At 32.3% G+C, this 22,412-nt stretch overlaps 3 protein-coding genes across 3 annotated transcripts; 2 read left to right on the forward strand and 1 right to left on the reverse strand.

Moving 5' to 3' along the window:
• Positions 8,373-12,051, forward strand: LOC109354267 (metal-nicotianamine transporter YSL1-like). The gene is made up of 6 exons (XM_019596634.1): positions 8,373-9,008; positions 9,255-9,427; positions 9,709-9,803; positions 10,241-10,375; positions 10,472-10,785; positions 10,884-12,051. Exons 1-6 carry the CDS (start codon positions 8,621-8,623, stop codon positions 11,810-11,812), a joined length of 2,034 nt encoding a protein of 677 aa, XP_019452179.1. The 5' UTR covers positions 8,373-8,620; the 3' UTR covers positions 11,813-12,051.
• Positions 12,110-19,079, reverse strand: LOC109354268. The gene is made up of 14 exons (XM_019596636.1): positions 18,597-19,079; positions 18,214-18,339; positions 18,057-18,126; positions 17,421-17,534; positions 16,386-16,469; positions 16,056-16,106; positions 15,811-15,840; positions 14,366-14,428; positions 14,182-14,247; positions 13,938-14,066; positions 13,693-13,728; positions 13,239-13,358; positions 12,913-13,101; positions 12,110-12,370 (listed from the first exon to the last, which is right to left on the reverse strand). The coding sequence occupies exons 1-14, from the start codon at positions 18,959-18,961 to the stop codon at positions 12,260-12,262; spliced, it is 1,554 nt and encodes a 517-aa protein (XP_019452181.1). The 5' UTR covers positions 18,962-19,079; the 3' UTR covers positions 12,110-12,259.
• LOC109353831 lies at positions 20,255-21,644 on the forward strand. The gene is made up of 3 exons (XM_019596192.1): positions 20,255-20,276; positions 20,343-20,801; positions 20,881-21,644. The coding sequence occupies exons 1-3, from the start codon at positions 20,255-20,257 to the stop codon at positions 21,642-21,644; spliced, it is 1,245 nt and encodes a 414-aa protein (XP_019451737.1).

Consider the following 22,412-nt stretch of genomic DNA (forward strand, 5'->3'; position numbering starts at 1 on the left):
AACACATCTGCCATTTGTCTGTCACGTTGCCGACATCTGCTACATGTCGCCTGCAATTCTCACCTAACTCTCTGCTCTATGACAAAGACATACCTAGACTATGGCTACAAAGCCTACTATTGGCTATAAATCAACTATACTCAGAGTACGATCTATCCGAGCCACATGAAAAACATAAAGCAACCTCTTAATCAGCCAGAACAGGCTAACAAGTCCAAATGGTCGACCATACCAACAACACCAGTCATAGAATATTTCATGTGTCTCTCTACTATAAACAAGGGTTCACCGCATAAGGAAGTATCAGATATATTTGTTATCACTCATCCTATCTTAAACTTTGATCTCTATCCCTTGACATTATCATATATTTACTACTCATATCTTGAGCTATAGCTCTCCTTTCCAGAGTCACTTATTGACTTGATCGTCAGAACACATTTTCAAGTACCTCCACTAGTGAGTCCAAGTTTAACTCAAGCAACTTTAACTCCAATCTAATCCAATAGAAGCATCCTAGAAAGCACTCCAACCCGACTACCATCTGACCCAAGTTCAACTCTGCCCAACGAGAAGACTTCGAGCCAAGCTGTCACCCGACTCGTGATCAGACTCATATCATTTTAAAAGTCACTATTAAATTACTACTTGTTATAATTTTCAATCTCATCTTTAAATTAGTCCAATAACTTTTAAGTAATAAATTCTTATATTAAAATATTACCTTCTTTTTTTAAATGTAGTATTGCTTATAAAATTCTAATAATAATATTTATCATTGCTACAACATTACAAAAATTTCCATATTAAAGTAACTTAAATATTTGAATGAAAGACTTGACTGAATTATATATCAAGAATGAAATGCAAATACTAATTTATTGTAAAAAAATTTATATTGTTACTTTATTATCGATTATTTACGTATGTAAAATACACATAAATGGTAGATTATGTATTGATTGTATAAAAAATTAATCTGACAGCCTATGCAAACCTAAAATTTTGTCTTTTGTTTTTTTCTTTCAATTTATGGGTTTAACTGCATAATAATAACTCCATTGGAGTAAGGGAAAACGATAAGAAGATGAGAAGGCAAACTAGTTTCTTGCTAGGGTTGTTAAGTCTAATTTAATTATTTTAGATTTAGGATCTATATAGTATTGTGACACTGAACTTTTATGCACAACCCAAAAACAAAAAAAGACAGTCAGTTTGGAAATCACGGGTCATCTGCTATTATGCATAATAATTGGCAAAAATGTTTCTTTTTTCTTTAAAGGAAGTATATGCAGCCATAATGATTCAAAGAATTTGGATGTAGCAGTGTAATATCTATATCTATACTTCTATACTACTTGTAAAGGGAAAATCCAAAATAACCACCCACCATCGTGTAATTTGTGGTTCTCCCTATTTTGTCCTCACTATTTTCTAATTTTTACAAAAAAAATTATATATAACCTAATGTTCCTCTCCACCTAATATATGTTCATATTATTTGGTTAATTATTTTTTAGTCTTACATTATGACTATCAATCTTTAATATAAAACATTACACTAATCAAATAAATTCAACTGTAGATTACAAATATTTAACACAAAATATTATGATTGATATTTATGACATACAAACTATACATTATAAATGATAGAAAAGCGGGTTGACAGACACGATAGTGACTGTCAACACGCTAGTCTTGATAATGTAGAAATTTATATGCAGTTAGTATATCATTCGGTATAAAGAATTAAAAATATGAGAAATTGATTCATGAAATAATATGAGAACATGAGAAGAAAAAACAATTGTTGGTGGGCTGAAGCTCATAGAGAAGCCCAAGTGGACAGGTCATCTCAGTGCTTCCAAAATTCTGAATCCTCACATGTGTAGTGAATATTTAAGATGGTATACATATTCATCATTTATATTTAATTATTATTAAAAAATATAATAAGAAAAAATATGTTTTAATAATATATAAGTTTAATATATTATCATTATATTACCCCTATTATTTATGTCTTAATATTATTGACGCTACCAAAAAATAACACAAATAAATAATGTATTAACAATATATAAATATTTGTACTACAATTATATAGATAATACAAATAGCTTTGAATGAAACTATGTATAAATATTTAAATTGAAATTGCATATATATTACATTTTAATTAAATGTTTTTTGACATTTAGCAAGACTTAAATGATATTATTTTGATTATTCCTCATCTCAAAACTTGGCATTTCGTGTACGATACGTCGGTACTACTGATATATAATTTTATATTAATTGTTAAATTCAGAAAACAAGTTGGATTTTGTCAATAGGAATACAATTTGAAATTGGGAGACTAAATTTATTGCTTCAAGATGATATTAAATATATTATTTCTCATCACAAATGTACCTTTTTAATTTGTTACACGATGTCTATATTTTCTAAGTGAGAATCCTAATCTCTAGGTTAAAGTACACTAAACTAGACAGATGTCATAATTTCAATCATTTATTGCATCTAATGATGCAGATACACTTTAATATCTGGAATACAAAATCTTCTATTTTGAGGAACACAAATAAAATAAAGGTATTTATATAATATGAAGCAAGTTGTTAGAAAATGTTAAAAAATGCAGAAGAACACAACTTGTAAGGCGAAATAATTGATTTTTCAAAGGAATGGTTTTATAGATATTTATTTGCTTGTTTTGTAATTGTTTATAACACAAGCAGCAGAATTGACTAGAAGGTTGTGGGAATATTTCAATGTTCATCAAAAAGCTAAGCCACACAAAACAACACCTCTTCTATTGTGTTACATAGACACCTGAATAAGAAAACAAAACTTATACCATTATAATTAATAAGACATGTCATATATATACTTAAGTCACAAGTAAGGGTGAACATAGTTCGGGTGAAGACTTATCTTTTACTCAATCCTAAATGTTTGTTGGGTCATTTTTTGAACGCATACTCGACCCCTAAATGACGATCGAGCCAACCTTTGAATCTGGACCTGATCATGGACCCGATTAAATATAATGCATATCTATTTTAGATAAATTCTTCTCATTATTACTTATTATCGTGAATATGTAATTTGACATATAAATAATATATGTATATATATTGTTAATCATGTATATATCATGAAAACATTAGAGAGTCAATGATAATTTCGACCAAAAAGATGTCATTACTTTGTGTACAATTGAATAAAGACATACACAAACATGATGAGCGAGTCATCATGAGATGAGTTGGGTCGGATCATGTTTGTCTCCTATCCAACCATAAACATTGACTGAATCTAATTTTTGGAATTCAAACCTAACTCTATTGAGTGAGTGAGTAGTGTTCAGTCCTACTCAATCTTAGTCACAAGCATGTTTAGAGAAAATTATTTAGTGTAATTTATATTCATTAGGATCGAGATAAAGCTGAGATGCAGATTGATAACAGCTTAAAATATGGGCTAAGCCCATAATATAGATTAAAAGCATATATCTAATTTTCGGATTAACAAAAGCAGATATTTAATGTACGATTTTTATAAACTTCATTATATTATTCATCATCTGTATTTAATGTATTAACTCTTCAAAAAATATCATGACTAATGAATCATATACTAAATATGTATAAATCTTTATATTGACGGTGTATAGATATTACAATAGTAGTATATAGTGGAGTGTCATGAAGTTCAATAAAATAAAATGTCCTAAGAAACTTATCATCTGAATGTTGAAGTGCCAACATGGTACATTGTTGGTTCATGCATTTCTTGCTTGAATTATTTATCATCTGATTAGTATAGTGAATTTGGTATCCTCCTAAGAAACTTAATGAAAGGTGCATATCTAAACTCTAAACTAATAATTTACTCTTCTAATTATTCAAGTTCAAATAGTCCCCATCCACCATCAGAGTCACTGTTTGATTTGCAATCGCAGAATTATATGTAGAACCTAACGCAATAATAGGATTTATAAAGGAGATTGTTCCATCATATAGAATCAAAAGTTATAGCGAAAGTTATTGGTATGAGTTGCACAAATATTGTTTTTGATTTTGCAAACCATATCCTAAGCTTAATGCAGAACATTTTTAGCAGATTCTATCTCGTTCTAGCACCTTAGTAAACGTGACAATAGATTAATTTTTCTGGTAGATAATAGAATAGCTCTTTTCGTTGTAGAGAAAGACTTAATTCCGTTTATAAATAGTTAATCGGATTAATATTGTGAAGTGTTTAATCAGTCAGATAAATAAGTTACAAATTAATAATTAATGGTTTAAGTTGATTTTGGTTTTGCTTGTGTAGCTGTTTTTTTATTACTATAAAAAATATCATTTACCCAATGGATAAAGAATTAATATCTTTTGGGGTGTTTGACTACCTCTCAGCTCTAGTAATTGAACCATTAACTTTTTAATTGTCCTGAAAATTTAGTAGAACGTTACACCACTAGACCAACATCCTGTTGATTTATTATGTAGCGGCGTAAGTACCAAGTGCATAAATTAATTGGTAAGAGTTTTTTTAAGGCTGTCACTTATATTAATCTTATCCGGTTTGAAAGGAATTGTTTGTATAAAAGATAGTTGGGGTTCAAAATAAAAAGATAAAAGTTAATTAGTTGATGATTGGGATTTTTAGAGGATTAAATATAAAATTATATGACATGTATCATACCTGCTTAATCATTTAGAGTATATATCCACTTTGGTCAAAAGAGTTTCTCGTCAATCATGTGATTATATAAATTGATTGGCATGTTGCACTTCAAGCACTAAGCATATAATTTACATCTCTCAACAATTAAATAACCATTGTCATATTATTATGAGCATAAGTGTTTGTTTATTGTGCGTGATTCCTTTAAAATACACTTAAACTATAAAACTTAAGTAGCATGAAAATTTATTTAAATCATTTCTTACAATTGATCTCAGCCATATTTCCGTACAACATGGCGAAATTATTTATTTAAGAAATTAAAACACTTTCTAATTTCTATTTTCTCAAATCATAATATCTAGGTGAGACTTTGTTAAATTTAGAGGATAATAAAAAAGTCAAAAATTTAATATTTGGAAGTAAAAATTATGAAAAGGAATAACCATACATTCAAAAGGATTGCTTTTTCACTTAAAGAGTGTAAGACTCTCTTAAATTGGATTTCTGGAAACAGTATTCGTTGAAAGAGACAATTACACACTAAAAAATGATTATTCCCTTATTTAAACGGTGATGAAATATTCTTGATAGCACGGGTGAGTTGGACCCGACCATATTCACTCACCCAGGCTCAACCATAATGGGTCTGAATCGGGTCAGGTCTCATTGGGTATAGGACCATATTCGAGTTCAAAAATTAGACTTAGTCAATATTTAGAAATGGGTAGAGACCAAACATGACGTGACCTGATCTGTCATATTGTCACTCACTCATCATATTTGTATGTTCTCTATTCAATTATATAATAATGACACATTTTTAGTTGAAAATATTATTGATTCTCCAATTTTTTTATTATATATACATGATTACCAATATATATACATATATCATTTTATACGTCAAATTATATATTCATAGTAATAACTCAACCAACATTCAAAGTCGAGTAAGAGCAGACCTTAAACCGCTCACCATACTTAATAGTATCAAAAAAAAAATCATAATAACTATACCATAAATCTGAAAAGTCAATAGTACAACACATGTTGTCCACACTCATCATTAGCAAGGAATTATGACTTTTGTGCCAAGCGTCAATATCGTGTGGTCTTTGATAATGATAATAGCCATTATTAGTATATAAACCATCCACTATAGATCTTGTGTAGGGCCCTTCACATATGAAATATCACTGTCATTTTCTTACTTTATTACATTATTCGCAATTTATTAATTTTTAAAAAGTTAATAATGATTAAATATAAATGATAATTAATATAATAACAATGTATAAATCTTATACATTATTATTATGAGAAAAAGATATATATAGTGATAGTGTAGGAGATTTTTATATTGTTGTATTATCCATTATTCATCTTCAATCGTCATTGATCTTTCAAAAAAAGTAATCCAAATGAAGGATAAATAATACACTATTATTATATATACATTGTGTACATAAATATTGTACTCTATTATTATATACATCCTTTTACTTTTCTTTTCCACAAGAGATGCTCATTCTTGAGCTAGCCACAAAAATCCATTGATGGGAAGAAAAAAAAAATATAGCTTGTTTCTATTATTCACCTCAATTTAGACACCGAATTTGTGCACGATATGATGTATCTGCTAACTTTCAAACTTAACAACTAGTGCCCCAAATTCAGTGGTCCAAGTGTAGCTAGAAATTATCTTATAATAACTAGAAGTTCCACTATGAACTTCACACAGATTCAATGAGGACAAATCAATCTAGAAGTTGAAAAAAATATATGATTAAATGAGTAAAATCCAAATAAGTAATAGTAATAACTAAATTATATGATTAAAATAAAATAAGGAAAGATAAAATATATAAATGAATAAACCAAAATATGGAGAAGAACTCAGAAATGATCAATACTACTCCTTGTATTCATCTCTCCATGTGAGTAGTCATTTTAAATTAAAGAAGCCACTTGATCCAGCTTAAGGATAATGGCGTGAGACTAGGTATTTAGATGCAAGTCTCTCTTTATACTTGTGCATACTAATGTTAAATTGAAAATGGTTGATGACTGAAGCATGGATTTAGTATGAATCACAATCTAAACAATACAATAATGAAATTGAAGGTATGCTTAAGAAAGAAGAATATAAGAGATTGGATAATTAAAGAATAGTGAAGTGACTAATGGAGAAAGGAAGTTGGTGTCTCATTTGTTTCTACCGTTAGGGTTATGAATTGAAATACAAAGTGTAGTGGTGGTGGTTTCTTTTCTACTCCTTGGAAACACAAGGGTTTGAAATATATATTTTTAACAAAAATAAGATATATGAAATTTGACACTTCCACAATTATAAAGAGAGACATATTTTATATTATAATAATATATCACATATTAGTAACAACAATATATAATCAATATAATTATAAAGTTGTAAACTAAAAATCAATCTTTGTATGATTAGGAATTAAAGCTAAAAAGATTAAGATAAATATAATCAATCATCAATCTATAATTAATTCAAAATATCTTTCAAGTATATACATATTCTTTTTTAGATTCATCTATAAACATAATATATCTTTACCACTTACACTTATTTAAGTTAAAAATTAAACCAAATAAAATCTTAATTTTAGAAACCTTTGAATATTATGATAATAACCAACTCATATGACTAATAATCTAAAATTAAATAAAATTGTAATAAGGATCCACTTAAATTACTGAAGGTTAATTGTTAGGATTAATTTAATAATTCACTTTTAGATGGATTATCGATAAGGGAAAATTGTGATGTTACAAAATATGTATTGAAAAAATATTAAATTAATTTTTGAAGTAATAATATTACATATAATAGTATTTAATTGGTTAAGAATAGAATGATATAATTATTTTGGTACAGATGATTTTGGTTATATGTATACCTTCTGATCCTGTGGCGGTGGCCTGTCTTTATCCACAAGGTTACTACATGGACATAGCAGAATAGGTTAAAAAGTGTAGAATTTTATATATAACGTTCTCTCATTAATTATTAGAATCAATTATTCGTTTAAAATTTAAATAGAAACTAATCATTTTACAACAATGAGCTAACCAATGACACTGCAACTTGTTCTAACATCCAAAAAAAAACATCATAAATTATTCTTTTCATATAATATATGATATACCCTGATTTATACGAGAATTAACATTGTTGTATTGTCATACAGCTAAGTCACTAAAGGTTACAGTCAGGGATATAGATTCATGAATCATAGGGAGTGTCCAAACTCATCTCTGAATTTATATATATATATATATTTATTAATCACCTTTTATTACATCTTGTAATATATCTTTGTTTATTATATTGCTCTTTTAGAATGATAATAGTTTATTAATCACTTGCATATATCATATTATATTAATATTTTGTATAACCAATGGATAACATGTACCAAAATGCTAATTATATAAAATGACAAGTGTAATATTTATATATCATTAATATAAAAATTTGTATATAATCAATATATTATCTATATTTTTTTACTAATTATTGATCATTGAGTAACACACTTCTTAGGAATATAAATATGTTTCAACCACATATCAATGATTGAAGAGCCTAGACCAATGCTTTTACTAATTATGGATTTTGATTGTTTAAGAGACGTGTATCTTATTACTAATTATTGGATATTTAATTCATTTGTTAGAATCAAAATTCACTACACAGTTTGTGACAAACTTGTGAGAAAATATTGGAGTTAACTTAGCTCTATATAAGTGAACCACATCAATCCATACACACCATCCTTCTTTTACAGAAAGCATATCCTAATTATTCCTTTTATACACAGCAAACTGCTTAAGGTGATAAAGACACACAGTATACTATTCTCTTTGGATTTTCATTACTTGTATCATATCTATGGCAACTAGAGAAATGATTCATACCCCATCAAGTGCACTTAACATGGATCAAGAGAAAATTGAGAAAGATGAGGACTTTGAAGATCAAATAATAGAAGAAGGTGGTGATTTCAAAGGCCATAAATGGAGAGATGGGATAACAGTGAGAGGTTTATTTGTGAGCATGATGATTGGGATTATGTACAGTGTAATAGCCATGAAGCTAAACCTTACAACTGGAATGGTTCCTAACTTGAATGTCTCTGCTGCACTTCTTGCTTTTGTGTTTATCAGAAGCTGGACCAAAGTGCTTCAGAAAGCTGGGTTTGTAAGCAAGCCTTTTACCCGTCAAGAAAACACTATCATACAGACTTGTGCAGTTGCATGTTATAGCATTTCTGTAGGAGGTATATATGAAGAGCCTCTTAATCATTTCAAAGCCATTTCATACTCATATTCATATCATACATAAATAAAAGGCATTCCAATGCACCAGACTCCCACTTAGTAGTTAGTGGGGTCTGGGGAAGACAGATATATGCAGCCTTATCCTACAAGTGAAGAGACTGTTTCCAGGATTTGAACTCGTGACCTCACGGTCATTTACTTGATTGTTTTTTTCTTTAATGATATATGTGTGTATGGTATTGCAGGAGGATTTGCTTCTTATCTGTTGGGATTGAATAGGAAGACTTATGAGTTGTCAGGAGTGGGCACTGAGGGTAACAGCCCAAGTGCTGTTAAAGAGCCTGCATTTGGTTGGATGACTGGCTTCCTTTTTGTTGTTTGTTTTGTTGGTCTCTTTGTCCTGATTCCTCTCAGAAAGGTTAGTATTAATTATTAACTATACCATATGCATATATATTGTATATAACTTATAATAATATGTAGTTTATTTAGGCCTTCAACATCTCATTTATTAGCCCCTCAAGTCTTTAGAAGTTAAAGAAATGATTCATATTGGAAACAATAGAACTTGTTATGATCACTAATCAATTGGTTGGGACCTTGTTTTTAATTTATTTATTGAAGTGTAGTTTGAATTACATGTTGTGAAAACTCACACAAGTAAAAAACTGTGACTTATTGCACTTTGTTCTACTACAGATCATGATAGTTGACCTCAAATTGACTTACCCCAGTGGTTTGGCAACAGCGGTTCTCATCAATGGTTTCCACACACAGGGTGACAAAATGGCCAAGTACTGTCCATGTCTCATTTAATCATCAGCTTTTCATTTGTTTATTTTTAGTATTATAAACATCAACTTATTTGTTCCAATAAGGAAATTAACCTCATATAGGATGGTCAATTGTGAACCACAAGGAGAATGACTAAAATCGGGGGAATGATCATGAAAGATTTGGAAATATAATTTAAGACAAAATATTATAATGTCATTTAATCCATATAGCCGACTCCATCTAATAGAATTAAGGCTAGATTGTTGGATAAAATAGTCAATTGTAAACCAAATAAGTCACCAATAATAATGAAAATGGCTCAGTTGTTATGGATAATTTTAACTTTATAATGTAAAGTATGCATTATAAAGAGTAAAGTGGTTAGGAAAGTTGTTGAACTTTGATGTAGAAACAATAAGAGTCGATTAATAATCATCTTATTGCAATACTGCAGGAAGCAAGTGTGGGGGTTCATGAAGTATTTTTCCATCAGTTTCTTATGGGGTTTTTTCAAGTGGTTCTTCTCTGGGATAGAGAATTGTGGATTCGAACAATTTCCTACCTTTGGATTGCAAGCTTGGAAGCAAACGTATAATTTTCAGCATTTGCTTTGCAATGGATCCAATCCAATCCATTACATTTCATTGCACTTGTCACTAATATTATTCTACAACTGAATTTGCAGATTCTATTTCAATTTTAGCATGACTTTTGTGGGAGCAGGAATGATTTGCTCCCACCTCGTAAATTTGTCTTTGCTCCTTGGAGCTGTACTCTCTTTTGGGGTCATGTATCCACTCATTGATCAACTTAAAGGGCATTGGTTCCCTAATAACTTAGAAGAAGCGAACATGAAGGGATTATATGGTTATAAGGTTTTTCTATCAATTGCTCTAATCCTTGGTGATGGCTTATACAATTTCATCAAGATTCTAGTAGCCACAGTTGCCAGTGTATACGACAGAATGAAGAGCTATAAGACTAAGAATCATAAACATGGTAAGAAAAGTCATGGACTTACCCTTTTCTTTTCTTCTTTTTAATATTTCAAGAGTGAATATATGATATCTTATGTATAGGTCGTTTTCTTAATGCAGCAGTAGTTGCTGATCAGCACAGGAATAATCCCACAGGAGATAAACAAACTGAATTATTCCTCAGGGAGAACATTCCAATGTGGATTGGAATTGTTGGATACCTTGTTTTCGCAGTAATTTCCATCATTGTAATCCCATTTATGTTTCCTCAGTTGAAATGGTACTATGTTGTGGTTGCTTACATTTTTGCACCATCTCTGGCATTCTGCAATGCTTATGGATCAGGTCTCACTGATATGAATATGGCATATAATTATGGGAAAGTTGCACTCTTTGTGCTGGCTGCTATCAATGGAAAAGAAAATGGTTTGGTGGCAGGACTCGTGGGTTGTGGTCTCGTTAAATCCGTTGTCTCAGTGTCTTGCATTCTGATGCAAGATTTCAAAACTGCTCATTACACATGCACCTCACCCAGAGCAATGTTCATAAGCCAGGTTATTGGAACTGCAATGGGTTGTGTAACAGCTCCATTGAGCTTCTTCCTATACTACAAGGCATTTGACGTGGGAAACCCTCATGGAGAGTTCAAAGCTCCCTATGCACTGATTTACAGAAACATGGGAATTATTGGCGTCGAAGGTTTCTCGGCCTTACCTAACCACTGCTTGCAACTATGCTATGGGTTCTTTGCTTTTGCAATAGGAGCAAACATGGTGAGAGATCTTTCACCACAAAAGATTGGGAAATGGATGCCATTACCAATGGTCATGGCTGTGCCATTTCTGGTCGGGGGATACTTCGCAATTGATATGTGTCTAGGTAGTTTGATCGTGTTCGTGTGGCACAAGCTTAGCAAGAAAGCGGAGTTTATGGTTCCAGCAACTGCCTCTGGACTGATATGTGGGGAAGGACTGTGGACTCTTCCTGCTGCAATTCTTGCTCTGGCAAAAGTTCATCCTCCTATCTGCATGAAATTTGTTCCATCCTGAAACAATTTTTTTTATTTGAAAACTTGCTTGCCAGGAACTTAACCCACCACATAAAGCAATGAATGCCTCAAGGTGTTAAATGCTATAGGATTTAGCTAGTCCACTCTGTACACATCAAACAACATTTAAATGCAACAAATTTTGCAAGTGTCACGGCATATAGCTGGCACTGAAACAAAGTGTGTAAAGATATTACAATTCTGACAAATGAAGTCTAATTCAAATTTCAGTTCATAAAATTCTGCAATACTTGTAGGAATATATTTGTAAAAACTAGAATGTTCACAGCAAGCCGGCTAAAAGAATACAATAAGATTTTTCAATTGTATTGAAATTACTTAATACAATATTATGCACAAGTTTGCAGAGAAGGGCAAAAGTAAGGCTAATGAGTTCTTACTCAATATGACAGATGAAATTCATAATACATATAACAATTTGATATGCTCATCCTGTTATTATACCCGCCAGCACATCACTTTTGCCTCGCACATAAATTGTGTAAACTAGACGAATTGCATCCAGCCATCCATCTAATGATTCCCATGAGTCAGCAACCTTTATATTCCAAGAAATAAATCAACAAATAATTAGAGATGCATTTTCAAAAGCTATAGAGACTATTGTATTCTGAATTGAGATGACACACATTTGAAAGATTTCTTCAACCCTCAAGAAATTTATAAAAAATGGAATCTGCAGAACCACTTCAAAATACATTAGAGGAGTGAGGGAGGAGTTACTCAGGAATTACATCATTAGACTTTGCCTTTTATACAAATGCACAGTGAGAAGTACTGAAACCATGAAGGATGTTGACCCTCTAGGACAAAGTTAGATGAACAGAAAAAGCCATTACAGAAACTCCAGTTTTTGAAAGAAAACAGGGTTGACTATGAAATAAAGAACTATTGTCACAGGCATTTTTTGTAAAAAGTCGAGCTTATTTCATTGTGAAGCTGTCCAAAATTGACCTACGTCATATTCCATGAAAAGTCAATTTGTGCTCTTGATTAAAGAACCTTTGATAAGTGTGGAGGAAAGAAGCAACAAATCTATGAAATGGGTAAATAACTAAGGTCAACCAAAATGTTGCTCACCAAGAAAACTGAGCCATGAACTGTATCTATGCACAGGCCTGCACCCGGTGGTAATGTCAGATCAGCGCATGCTGATACTGAAATTATATCTGCTATGTCTACTTTGATGGTCTTCTTATCCCCATTCACTGAATCTATTGATCTGCCTGAGAGAGATGGAGGTACCTGCCTCTGTTCACCTTTGGGTATCTGAACGAAGGGAGGAAAGTAAGTCATTTAATTAAAATTTTGCATTTAAGATACTAGAGCCTAGAGGCTTTCCTATTATTTTAAAACTAATAGTGAAATGCCTCTTAAAAGATTTTGCCAGCTGTACAATGTATTACCTGCTGAATCTTTTCATGATCCAAAAAGAATTCTGTTCGTTTCCAGTCATTATGAGGTGCAATTGTTTTGCCAGGAGGAGGTGCAGTTAAATATCCAACTTTAAAGTGTGGTAATGGTAGCTGTAAAAATTGAATTTTGTCTAAGTTAGTGTCTAAACGAATGACTTCATTAACTACTTTCGCGGAAATAAAACAGCTATACAATAGACAGTGCACATCAACTCAAGTAGAAAATCAGTTATCTTCTACAAAAAAGAAGATAGGTTGACTCATTTCAAGTACTACTGAAGGGGATGAGGTCCCATACAACACAACATTTGCTTAAGTGAAAGCAAAATTATGACAGCTTGACAAAGAAACTTTTGAAATCATTTAAAATCATAAGTTCAGTAGCATATTGCTATGTTGGTGCAGGTTTACTACACAAACATAACTTAGGATGAAATGTACTCACCATAGAACGCACCAACCGCAAGGCACTGCTATAAACCTGTCACATACCAGAAGTTAAAAATAATGGGCTGATAGCATGACTCAACCAGAGGGGAAAAGAAATAGGGCGCAAAAAAATAAATATAATGATAAGCTTTAAAAAAAGGGGAAAGTGTTATTAGACTAACAACAAGCCTTTCTAATCCAGAAAATGCATCCAGTGAATAAGAATTTACTAAGGAAGACAGAGAGACAATGGCTTCTTACTGAATAATTTGGCTTCAAAGCATGAGCACCTGCAATATATATTGCTGATTGGCTGTAGAGTTCATTTGGTGAAACTTCTTGAGCACTCACCGATCCCCCAGTTCTTAAAGTGTCCTCTGCTAATCCGTACTGCAAAGATAAACAAGGTGAGTGAATTCTACTAATACTGTTACATTAAAGTCGACTGAGGCAACAAAAGCATTCTGAGTCATTAAATATATGTAAAATGAAAAGGCAGTCTGACCAGAACAGTTCCAAGATTATAAATTGCTCGATGGAAATCGAATTGCAACTGTATGGCTGCACGGAACTGCATTAAAGAATATGGAAAAATCAAAAGATGGAAGAGAGAGTAAGTTATATTAAAAGGGTGTAGCTGATGTAAAAACTAGCTTATCACTTCCATCCGTATTATAAAAGTTTTATACCTTGCTGATAGCAGTTCTCACAATCTTTTGCTTTTCTCTAGCTGGAACAATGGCACTGAGTTCCTAAATTGGAAATCAATTTAATAAAAAACAAAGTAACTAATTGAGAATTTCCAATGAAGATTAAACAAATAAATTACATAATAGTATTAAGTACAATGCATAAAAGAACTCTCAAGGTGTAAATATATTCTGAAGGAGAGACTAGAGTTGTCTGTGATTAGCAGAATTACAAGGGAATAGATTTATAAAGCTAAAATAATTGTAGTGCAATTTAGATGGTATTTGAAGGTTTTAAACTTTTTATTCTGGATCATTCTATAATTCTGTTCATTGGAAGTTTTCAAGATATCTTGCAAAACTACAAAGGCAATACCAAAGCCAAAAAAGAGATGGGTGGTTATGTTAGGCAATTGATAACCAACATAAAACTTTGTTGAAACTTTTCTTACATGGATCAACAATACCATGATATGTTAGTATATTAATATTAAATTAATTATAATGTCTTGTTATTAGAATTTTATGCGGCTGCCATTTATTAAGTATCATACATAAATCATCTAATATTAATACAAGAAAAAATTAAAATTAAAATATGCTTTTGGTCTTATTCTCATTTTACACATGATCTGTATATGTAGAAAAATATCAGTTCAGTCCATATATGTGCAATTATTTTCAATTTGGTCTTCACTGTTTATTGTTGGAGTTAATTTGTAAGGACCAAACTGAAAAATAATTGTCACGTGTAGGGACCATAAAAACATTCAGAATTATTTTCGCTTATTAATAGGTTCAGGTTTAGATTATTAACACTAACTGGTAAGCCTACCAGTGCAATTTCTTATTTTTTATCATGTACATATAAACTAAGTTATTCATTGTAGATTTATGATAACATAAATAAATAATATTATTACATATATTCATTTATATAGTCAGTCACAGATAAAAAATTCTGACATGCACTCTAATCTTAAAATTAAATTGTGACTGCATATTGATGATAATTTTTAGTAAAATTGTTGACGGAGTATCAAGTATTAACAGCTTAGAAACATTGAAATTACATTACAGGTGAACATGAGTAATAAACAACCATTTCAATCCTTTTAAGATCACATAATATTAAAAAAGGACATTTATGACATCAACTGCAAGGAAAAAAATTTGAGAAGTTAAATGGTTCGGCTCTTAGAAAAAGGTGAAAACAGTTTCAGTAATTGTTTTTCTTAGAAGCTAATGTTTATGCTTCTCCAAAGAAGAGTTCGTTGTTATTCTTCCCAAAAGAAAAAATACTTGAGAACTTCTTTGAAAAAAGAATACTTACCTAAACATGCAGTGCAGTAAGAAGCAAGCAATAATAAAAATATAGATTTGTTATAGCAGTTTGTCATAGTTGAGAAATGCTTGTACAATGAAACAATCTGAATGATTAATACCTGAAGAGCAAGTCCCCAGTTGTTGAGAGCCTGAAAAGGAATCTATGAGAGTCAGTGACAACTAACAAGGGCACGATATGCAAATCAGCGTGCTTGTGAAGAAATTAAAAGTTGAAGGATCAGCATGAATACAAGATAGAGCATATATTTATCCATGGAAACAAGAAAAATCTGTTTCAAAATGATATTCTGACTCCAAGAGAAGTCACACTTCACAAGACACTTAGCAATTAATTGGGATGAACCTGGGGACTGTTCCAGTTGAGTAGGACTGCTTTTTCATAGTTCCTTGTTGCCTAAAAAAGAAAAAAGTTAAATTTAAAAAAAATTAGGTTGTCATTGTGAGATGATAAGCCTTTCTCTATTAATCAACACCTAAAAAATAACTATAAACTAAAAATGTTAAAAGTTCTATTCATGTTTATTTTGAATTCTAAGTCAAGCACATTACCCATCCAAGGATATTTTTTTATACAAGAGCAGAGGCTGCCGAAAACCATACCAATTTCTCCAATGCCTAAATATACATGGAACTATGAAACCAATAACAGAAGGTAACATTTACTTTTGCTAACCTGTTTCCATAGCTCTTCAGCTTCCTTTGTGCGGCCACGTATTTTTGCCCGATCAGAAATTGCTATAGCCCAATTGTAGAAAGCCTGGATACAATCAGGCGGTAGGTGAAAATGAAAAGGACAGACACTGAATTTGTGCATAGAAATAAAATATAACTCAGTGGCAGTGGGAACAATTTTGGGCTTTCCTATCATATCAATACACTCATAACGAGCACAATTTAAGCATTATCACAATAGAAAAGAAATTGACTCTGCAAATAGATTGACTACCAATTTTCAAAATATCAGGGGTGGCTACCGACCCGAAGGTAGGACACTGATATTTGGTAAAGCATGTCTGGTAATTAATTGGTAGCCCCAGCAAATTACAAAGAAAGCTGATAAAAAAATTGGTAATATGTGAGTAGGCCAAGTTTTTGGTGTCTTTTTCTTCTAACAAGGGGTCAGAGGGTGACTCTAAACACAAATCAACAGGTCCAGTTGAGTCAAGTTCAGAGGCTGGCTGCAAACACAAATCTAAGGGAGGCCCAGATGGGCCGACTCAGCTCAATTCAGAAAATAAATTAACCAAAAGGACGGAAGCTCGAATAACAAACGAGTGGAGCTTGAAAACTTTACTGCTCTGCCCCGCTTGTTAATGGCAAATATAAGAACAAAACAAACTACTAACTCTAATAATAGACATTTAATATTTATAACTTTTAATATGTGTGAGCATGCTTGTTTGAAGTTTAATTTTAGCTGTATTTTCATTGATATTAACATCCTATTAAAGACTCAGGGCTAGTTAGGCCCACTTACTTTATATGAACCTGGGCATGCTTTTGTTCAGCTCACTTACACCCCTACCCAGACCCTACATAAACATTGCCACCAATTCATCCAAAACTTTAATGAATGAACAGACATTCAATTATGTTTCATTATTTATCGCGGAAGTTCTTTGAGAATTGAGTCTGAATTCACATTCATATTAGCTTTCCTAATAAAACAGTCAATTCATAGGATTTCAGAGAGGACACCCTTACATACATCATGTAGTGTGGGACAAAGGTGAGTGGCCTCATCATATTTTTTACAAGCTTCCTCAAGCAAAGAATCTTTAGAAGGTGAAGTAGAATCTGGACTGACATTATCTGCACTTTCCTGCAAGCCAATAAATATTGAGCAGCAGTTTATACAATAAACCTTGAGCCAAGCATATAATACATATAAATAATCCAATTCAGCAGCACTAAAGCATTTTGTAAGATTGTAACTTTTGGAATGCCATGTACATTGATGTCCCAAACTCACTTCACTAGAAAATGCAAACTATAGTTAGCCAACAAAATTTTATGATGTGTACTTGTGCACACCAATAAAATATCATGTCAGCTTATTGTTAGGGCTAAAGTACATGAGGAGAGTCCAACCAAAAAGACTATTCCATTAGGTGGGAGAGCCTCTTGACTTAAGTATGATGTTAAGCTTACTTTTTCACTGTATGTGGGACTCCTAACACTGATTTGTTACCGAACAATAGGTTGATAACATTCAAGCCAAGTATTATTCTAATAAAAAATGAAGCAACAAAATCAAGCCAAGAAGTAAATAAAATGTTTTAAAAAAAATGAAAACCCAGAAGACTTCAATATTAGAAGAACAAAAAGGGACAGCTGATCACACCTGAAGTACCAATGCCCAATTGTACAGTGCATCATAATCATCTGGATTCCTCTCAATTGCAGTAGCATACCTGCAAAATTCAAGTAGCTACTAAAATTTGCAAGAACAAAAAGTGTGGTACATTCCTGGTTGTATATAGAAGAAATGGTCATGGTACCTCCTGGCAGCAAATGTAAGAATCCGTTGTCGGGATCGGCCCTCATCGTCAACACCTACAACACTATTTATCAAATCCATTGTAGCATTGTTCTGCTCTATCTGCTGTTGCTGTTGAGCTTCATCGCTGAAATTTTTGAAATAATATAAATCTCCATTTCATGTACTCGTATAGGTGCTAAAATTCTTCAAGAAATCAAATCAGAACCATATAAATCATTTCTTAGTAAAATACTCTGTATGCCAATTACGATCCACAAATTCAGTTTTCTATAGCAAATTTGGAACACATAAACCGAATCAAACGAAACGATCGTCATTTCAATTACAACAATTATCAAATCAAAAGCATTGTCATTTTGATTATAAAAAAATATCGGAAACCTGTAAGGAGATTCGGCATCTTCTCTATCCGGTTCGGAATCATTTTTCAATCCTTGTAGCAATTCTCTCATAGTGAAAGTTCGACTTCCTTCGTCTTTTTTAAGCTGAGGATGTGGCGGCACGTGGTTTTTACCTGCGTCATTGGATCGGATTTCGGTTTGCTTGAGATCTGCATCGTTAACCACTGATCCCGATTCCAGCTCCGGTTGCGATTGCTCCAATGGAACCGGTTCCGTTTCTGGCTCCGGAGTTGGCTCAGTTTCTGGCTTCGGAGTTGGCTCAGTTTCTGGCTTCGGAGTAGACTCAGTTTCTGGATTCGGATTTGATTCGGTTTCAGGGTTGGAAATGGAGTCTGGTTCAGGCATTTTGAGATGTTAGGGTTTGAAACAGAGAATTGAGGAGAGTGATTGCTCAGGAACAGAGTCTGCAACGAAGAAGAGGAACTGTGAGGGAGAAAGAAGAGATGGAGAGAACTGTTTTTTTCTCTTTCCGATCTTATAAAATAAAATTTGTACCCATAGATTAAGATTATTTTCCGCCGGATAAACATAAACGTGGAAAAATTACACTATCCCAGCTTTGGGTACGTTTTGAATTAATTATGGGATTGGGGTAGAATTTAGTGGATCTCGTGGACCACATCCATGACTTTGGCAAAGTTGTGGACCCCATCCACGATTTCCCTGGAAAGTCGTGGACCCCATCCACGATTTCCTTGCGATGTGTCAGGTCCCTGTAAGTCATGGACCTCATGCACGACTTTCATGACAATGTCGTGGATAGGGTCCACGAGATCCATGCAATGTCGTGGACTCCATGCACGATTTCCAAGCTCTATATATATTTCCCACCCCGAGTGTAAAACCACACTGGAGGAAGAATTGAACTGTATAAAAAAATTGCATCATACTGGAAGAACTCTGCATATTTAAGGTAACTTCCAATTGTTAAAATTTTGTTATATCTTTTATTTTATATATAATTTTACGTGTTACATTTGTTTAAATGTAAATATGTTTGATTTTTTTACTCTATGTTATATGTAGATGGCAATTATTAGAGATATTGTTAGTGATTTTAGTGATGAGGAGGACATCGAGCTTGATGATGACGAGCATGATGATGTTCAGATTACCACACATGAAGCAGTTAGCGTAACATATCATAATCCTTCATCTTTTTTCGTTAACATTGATCATCAATCTGGACAAGATTTTCCATATAGAAGTAGTAACATAAGTAATGAAATAGATAATGAGTTATTTGTTGGTATGCAATTTGAATCAAAGGAGGCAACAATAAATGCGGTAAAACATTTTCATATTAGAAATTCTGTTGATTACGTTGTCGATGAGTCTAGGCCAGATAGATATGTTGTAAAATGTAAATATTATGGTGTTGGGTGTGATTGGAGACTTCGAGCATCAAAAAGTTTGAAGCGTGATATTTGGGAGATTAGAAAAATTAGTGGAAGTCACACTTGTGTATCCACTAATATTTCACAAGATCACACGAAGTTGAACTCATCTTTCATCGCAAACTGCATTGTGCAACTAGTATCAGAAGATCCTGGTATACCAATCAAAGCATTAGTGAAGGAAGTGGTAACTCGTTTTGGTTATACGGTCACATATAGGAGGGCTTGGACTGCTAAACAAATGGCAATGGCCCAAATTTATGGTGATTGGGAGGGATCGTACAAGGAGTTACCTCGTTGGTTGAATGCTGTTCAATATTATGCACCAGGTACAATTGTAAGATATTCAGCATCTAACCTTGATGAACATAATACTTTAGTTATTGATAGGGTGTTTTGGGCTTTCAAGCCGTGCATTGAAGGATTCGGTTTTTGCAAACCAATCCTTCAAGTTGATGGGACGTTTTTGACTGGAAAGTATACTGGAACTTTGTTAATAGCAAGTTCCCAAGATGGTAACAGACGTATATTTCCAGTAGCATTTGCGATTGTAGAAGGAGAGACCAAAGAGGCATGGGAATGGTTTTTCTACAATCTTCGGACATATGTTACCCCACAACCAAATATTTGCATTATATCAGATAGGGGTACAGGTTTATTAGGTGCATTACGTACTGAGCTCCCTCAATGGTGTGATGGTCATTCTGTATATTGCATCCGCCATGTTGCTAGCAATTTCAACAAGGAGTTCAGAGATAATGATCTGAAAGAAAAAGTCATTGAAATGGGTAAGTGTTGAAATGAATGTCAATTATGTGAAACTGTTTGTATGTTGGATTTTTGTGAATATTTTTGTACTTGTTGTAGGCTATGAATTGATGCGGCCAAGATTTGAGAGAATGCTTGCTGTATTACGTCAAAAAAACTCTAAGGCGGCAGCGTGGTTAGATAAAATCCCAAAAGAAAAATGGACGCAATCATATGATGAGGGGAGACGGTATGGCCATATGACGACGAATTTGGCTGAATGTGTAAATGCGGTTCTGAAAGGAGCAAGGGCCTTGCCCATTACTGCACTTGTTAGAGCAACATATCATAGACTGAACTCCTGGTTTCTACACCATAGAAATGAAGCAAATAACATGATCAGGGCGGGTCATGTTTATTGCGAAGAATTGAGTAAGGTGATTAATGAAAATAATCGAAAAGCTACTTGCCATATTGTACGAAATTTTTCGAGGGATTCAGGAGTGTCGGAAGTCGAAGTTGCTAGTACCGGTGGTAGTCGATACGCAAGAGTATACACAGTTAGATTAATGGACAACTGGTGTGATTGTGGGGAATTTCAATCACTTAGATTGCCATGTTCACATGTTATTGCTACTTGTGCATCATTGAACTTAGACTATGGCCAATTTATATCACCGATTTATAGGTTAGAGAACTTACAGAAGGTTTATGGACATGAGTTTCAACCCATTGCAAATGAAGAATATTGGCCTCCTTACTTAGGTCCAACGTTCATTCCTAATCCCCTTATGCGTAGGAACCGTACTGGAAGACCAAAAACTACACGTATACACAATGAAATGGATGATTCTCAGTCCCAACAAACTAAAAAATGTGGGTAGTGTAGGAGTGAAGGACATAATAGGAAGAAATGCCCTTTCAGAAGTACCGAAGTTGGACAAAGTTCAAGGCAAAACTAAGTGATGTAATATCCCACTTTTGTGTAATTATTTGTAATTTTTGTAGATATTTGTAATTATTTGTAATTATTTGTAATTATTTGTAATATCCCACTTTTGTATAATTATTTGTAAATGGTGTAATTTTTATACATACATAATTCAGAATATATACTTTCTAAATATTTTAATATACACTTTCTCAATATTTGAAAAATATTTAAATATTTTAATATACACTTTCTCAATATTTGAAAAATATTTAAATATTTTAATATACACTTTCTCAATTTTAATATACACTATCTCAAAACTTCAAAATTAAAAAATGTTTAATATACAACACATAAATACACCATTAACACATCAATTTTAATATACGCTTTCTCAATATTTCAAAACTAAGTGATGTAATATCCCACTTTTGTGTAGTTATTTGTAATTTTTGTACATGTTTGTAATTATTTGTATTATTTGTAATTATTTGTAATTATTTGTAATATCCCACTTTTGTGTAATTATTTGTGAGTGGTGTAATTATTTGAAAAATATAATCCATTCAAACAAATCAATTAAATTATCCATTCAAATAAATTAATATACTTTCTAAATATAATTCATTTACAAATCAATTAAATATACACTTTCTAAATATAATCCATTCAAATGAATTTCAAAATTCAAACAAATTCAAATATAATCCATTCAAAC

This window comes from Lupinus angustifolius, chromosome LG08, assembly GCF_001865875.1.
Source record: "Lupinus angustifolius cultivar Tanjil chromosome LG08, LupAngTanjil_v1.0, whole genome shotgun sequence".
Taxonomy (NCBI): Eukaryota; Viridiplantae; Streptophyta; class Magnoliopsida; order Fabales; family Fabaceae; genus Lupinus; species Lupinus angustifolius.

Coding starts and splice junctions, on each gene's coding strand:
- LOC109354267 (XM_019596634.1), top strand. CDS start 8,621: ATGGCAACTAGAGAAATGATTCATACCCCATCAAGTGCACTTAACATG. Junction 9,009..9,254: donor TTATAGCATTTCTGTAGGAG/GTATATATGAAG, acceptor ATGGTATTGCAG/GAGGATTTGCTTCTTATCTG. Junction 9,428..9,708: donor TCCTGATTCCTCTCAGAAAG/GTTAGTATTAAT, acceptor GTTCTACTACAG/ATCATGATAGTTGACCTCAA.
- LOC109354268 (XM_019596636.1), bottom strand. CDS start 18,961: ATGCCTGAACCAGACTCCATTTCCAACCCTGAAACCGAATCAAATCCG. Junction 15,841..16,055: donor TCAACTGGAACAGTCCCCAG/GTTCATCCCAAT, acceptor ATTCCTTTTCAG/GCTCTCAACAACTGGGGACT. Junction 13,102..13,238: donor ATCATGAAAAGATTCAGCAG/GTAATACATTGT, acceptor CCCTTCGTTCAG/ATACCCAAAGGTGAACAGAG.
- LOC109353831 (XM_019596192.1), top strand. CDS start 20,255: ATGGCAATGGCCCAAATTTATG. Junction 20,277..20,342: donor GGCAATGGCCCAAATTTATG/GTGATTGGGAGG, acceptor ATTATGCACCAG/GTACAATTGTAAGATATTCA. Junction 20,802..20,880: donor AGAAAAAGTCATTGAAATGG/GTAAGTGTTGAA, acceptor TACTTGTTGTAG/GCTATGAATTGATGCGGCCA.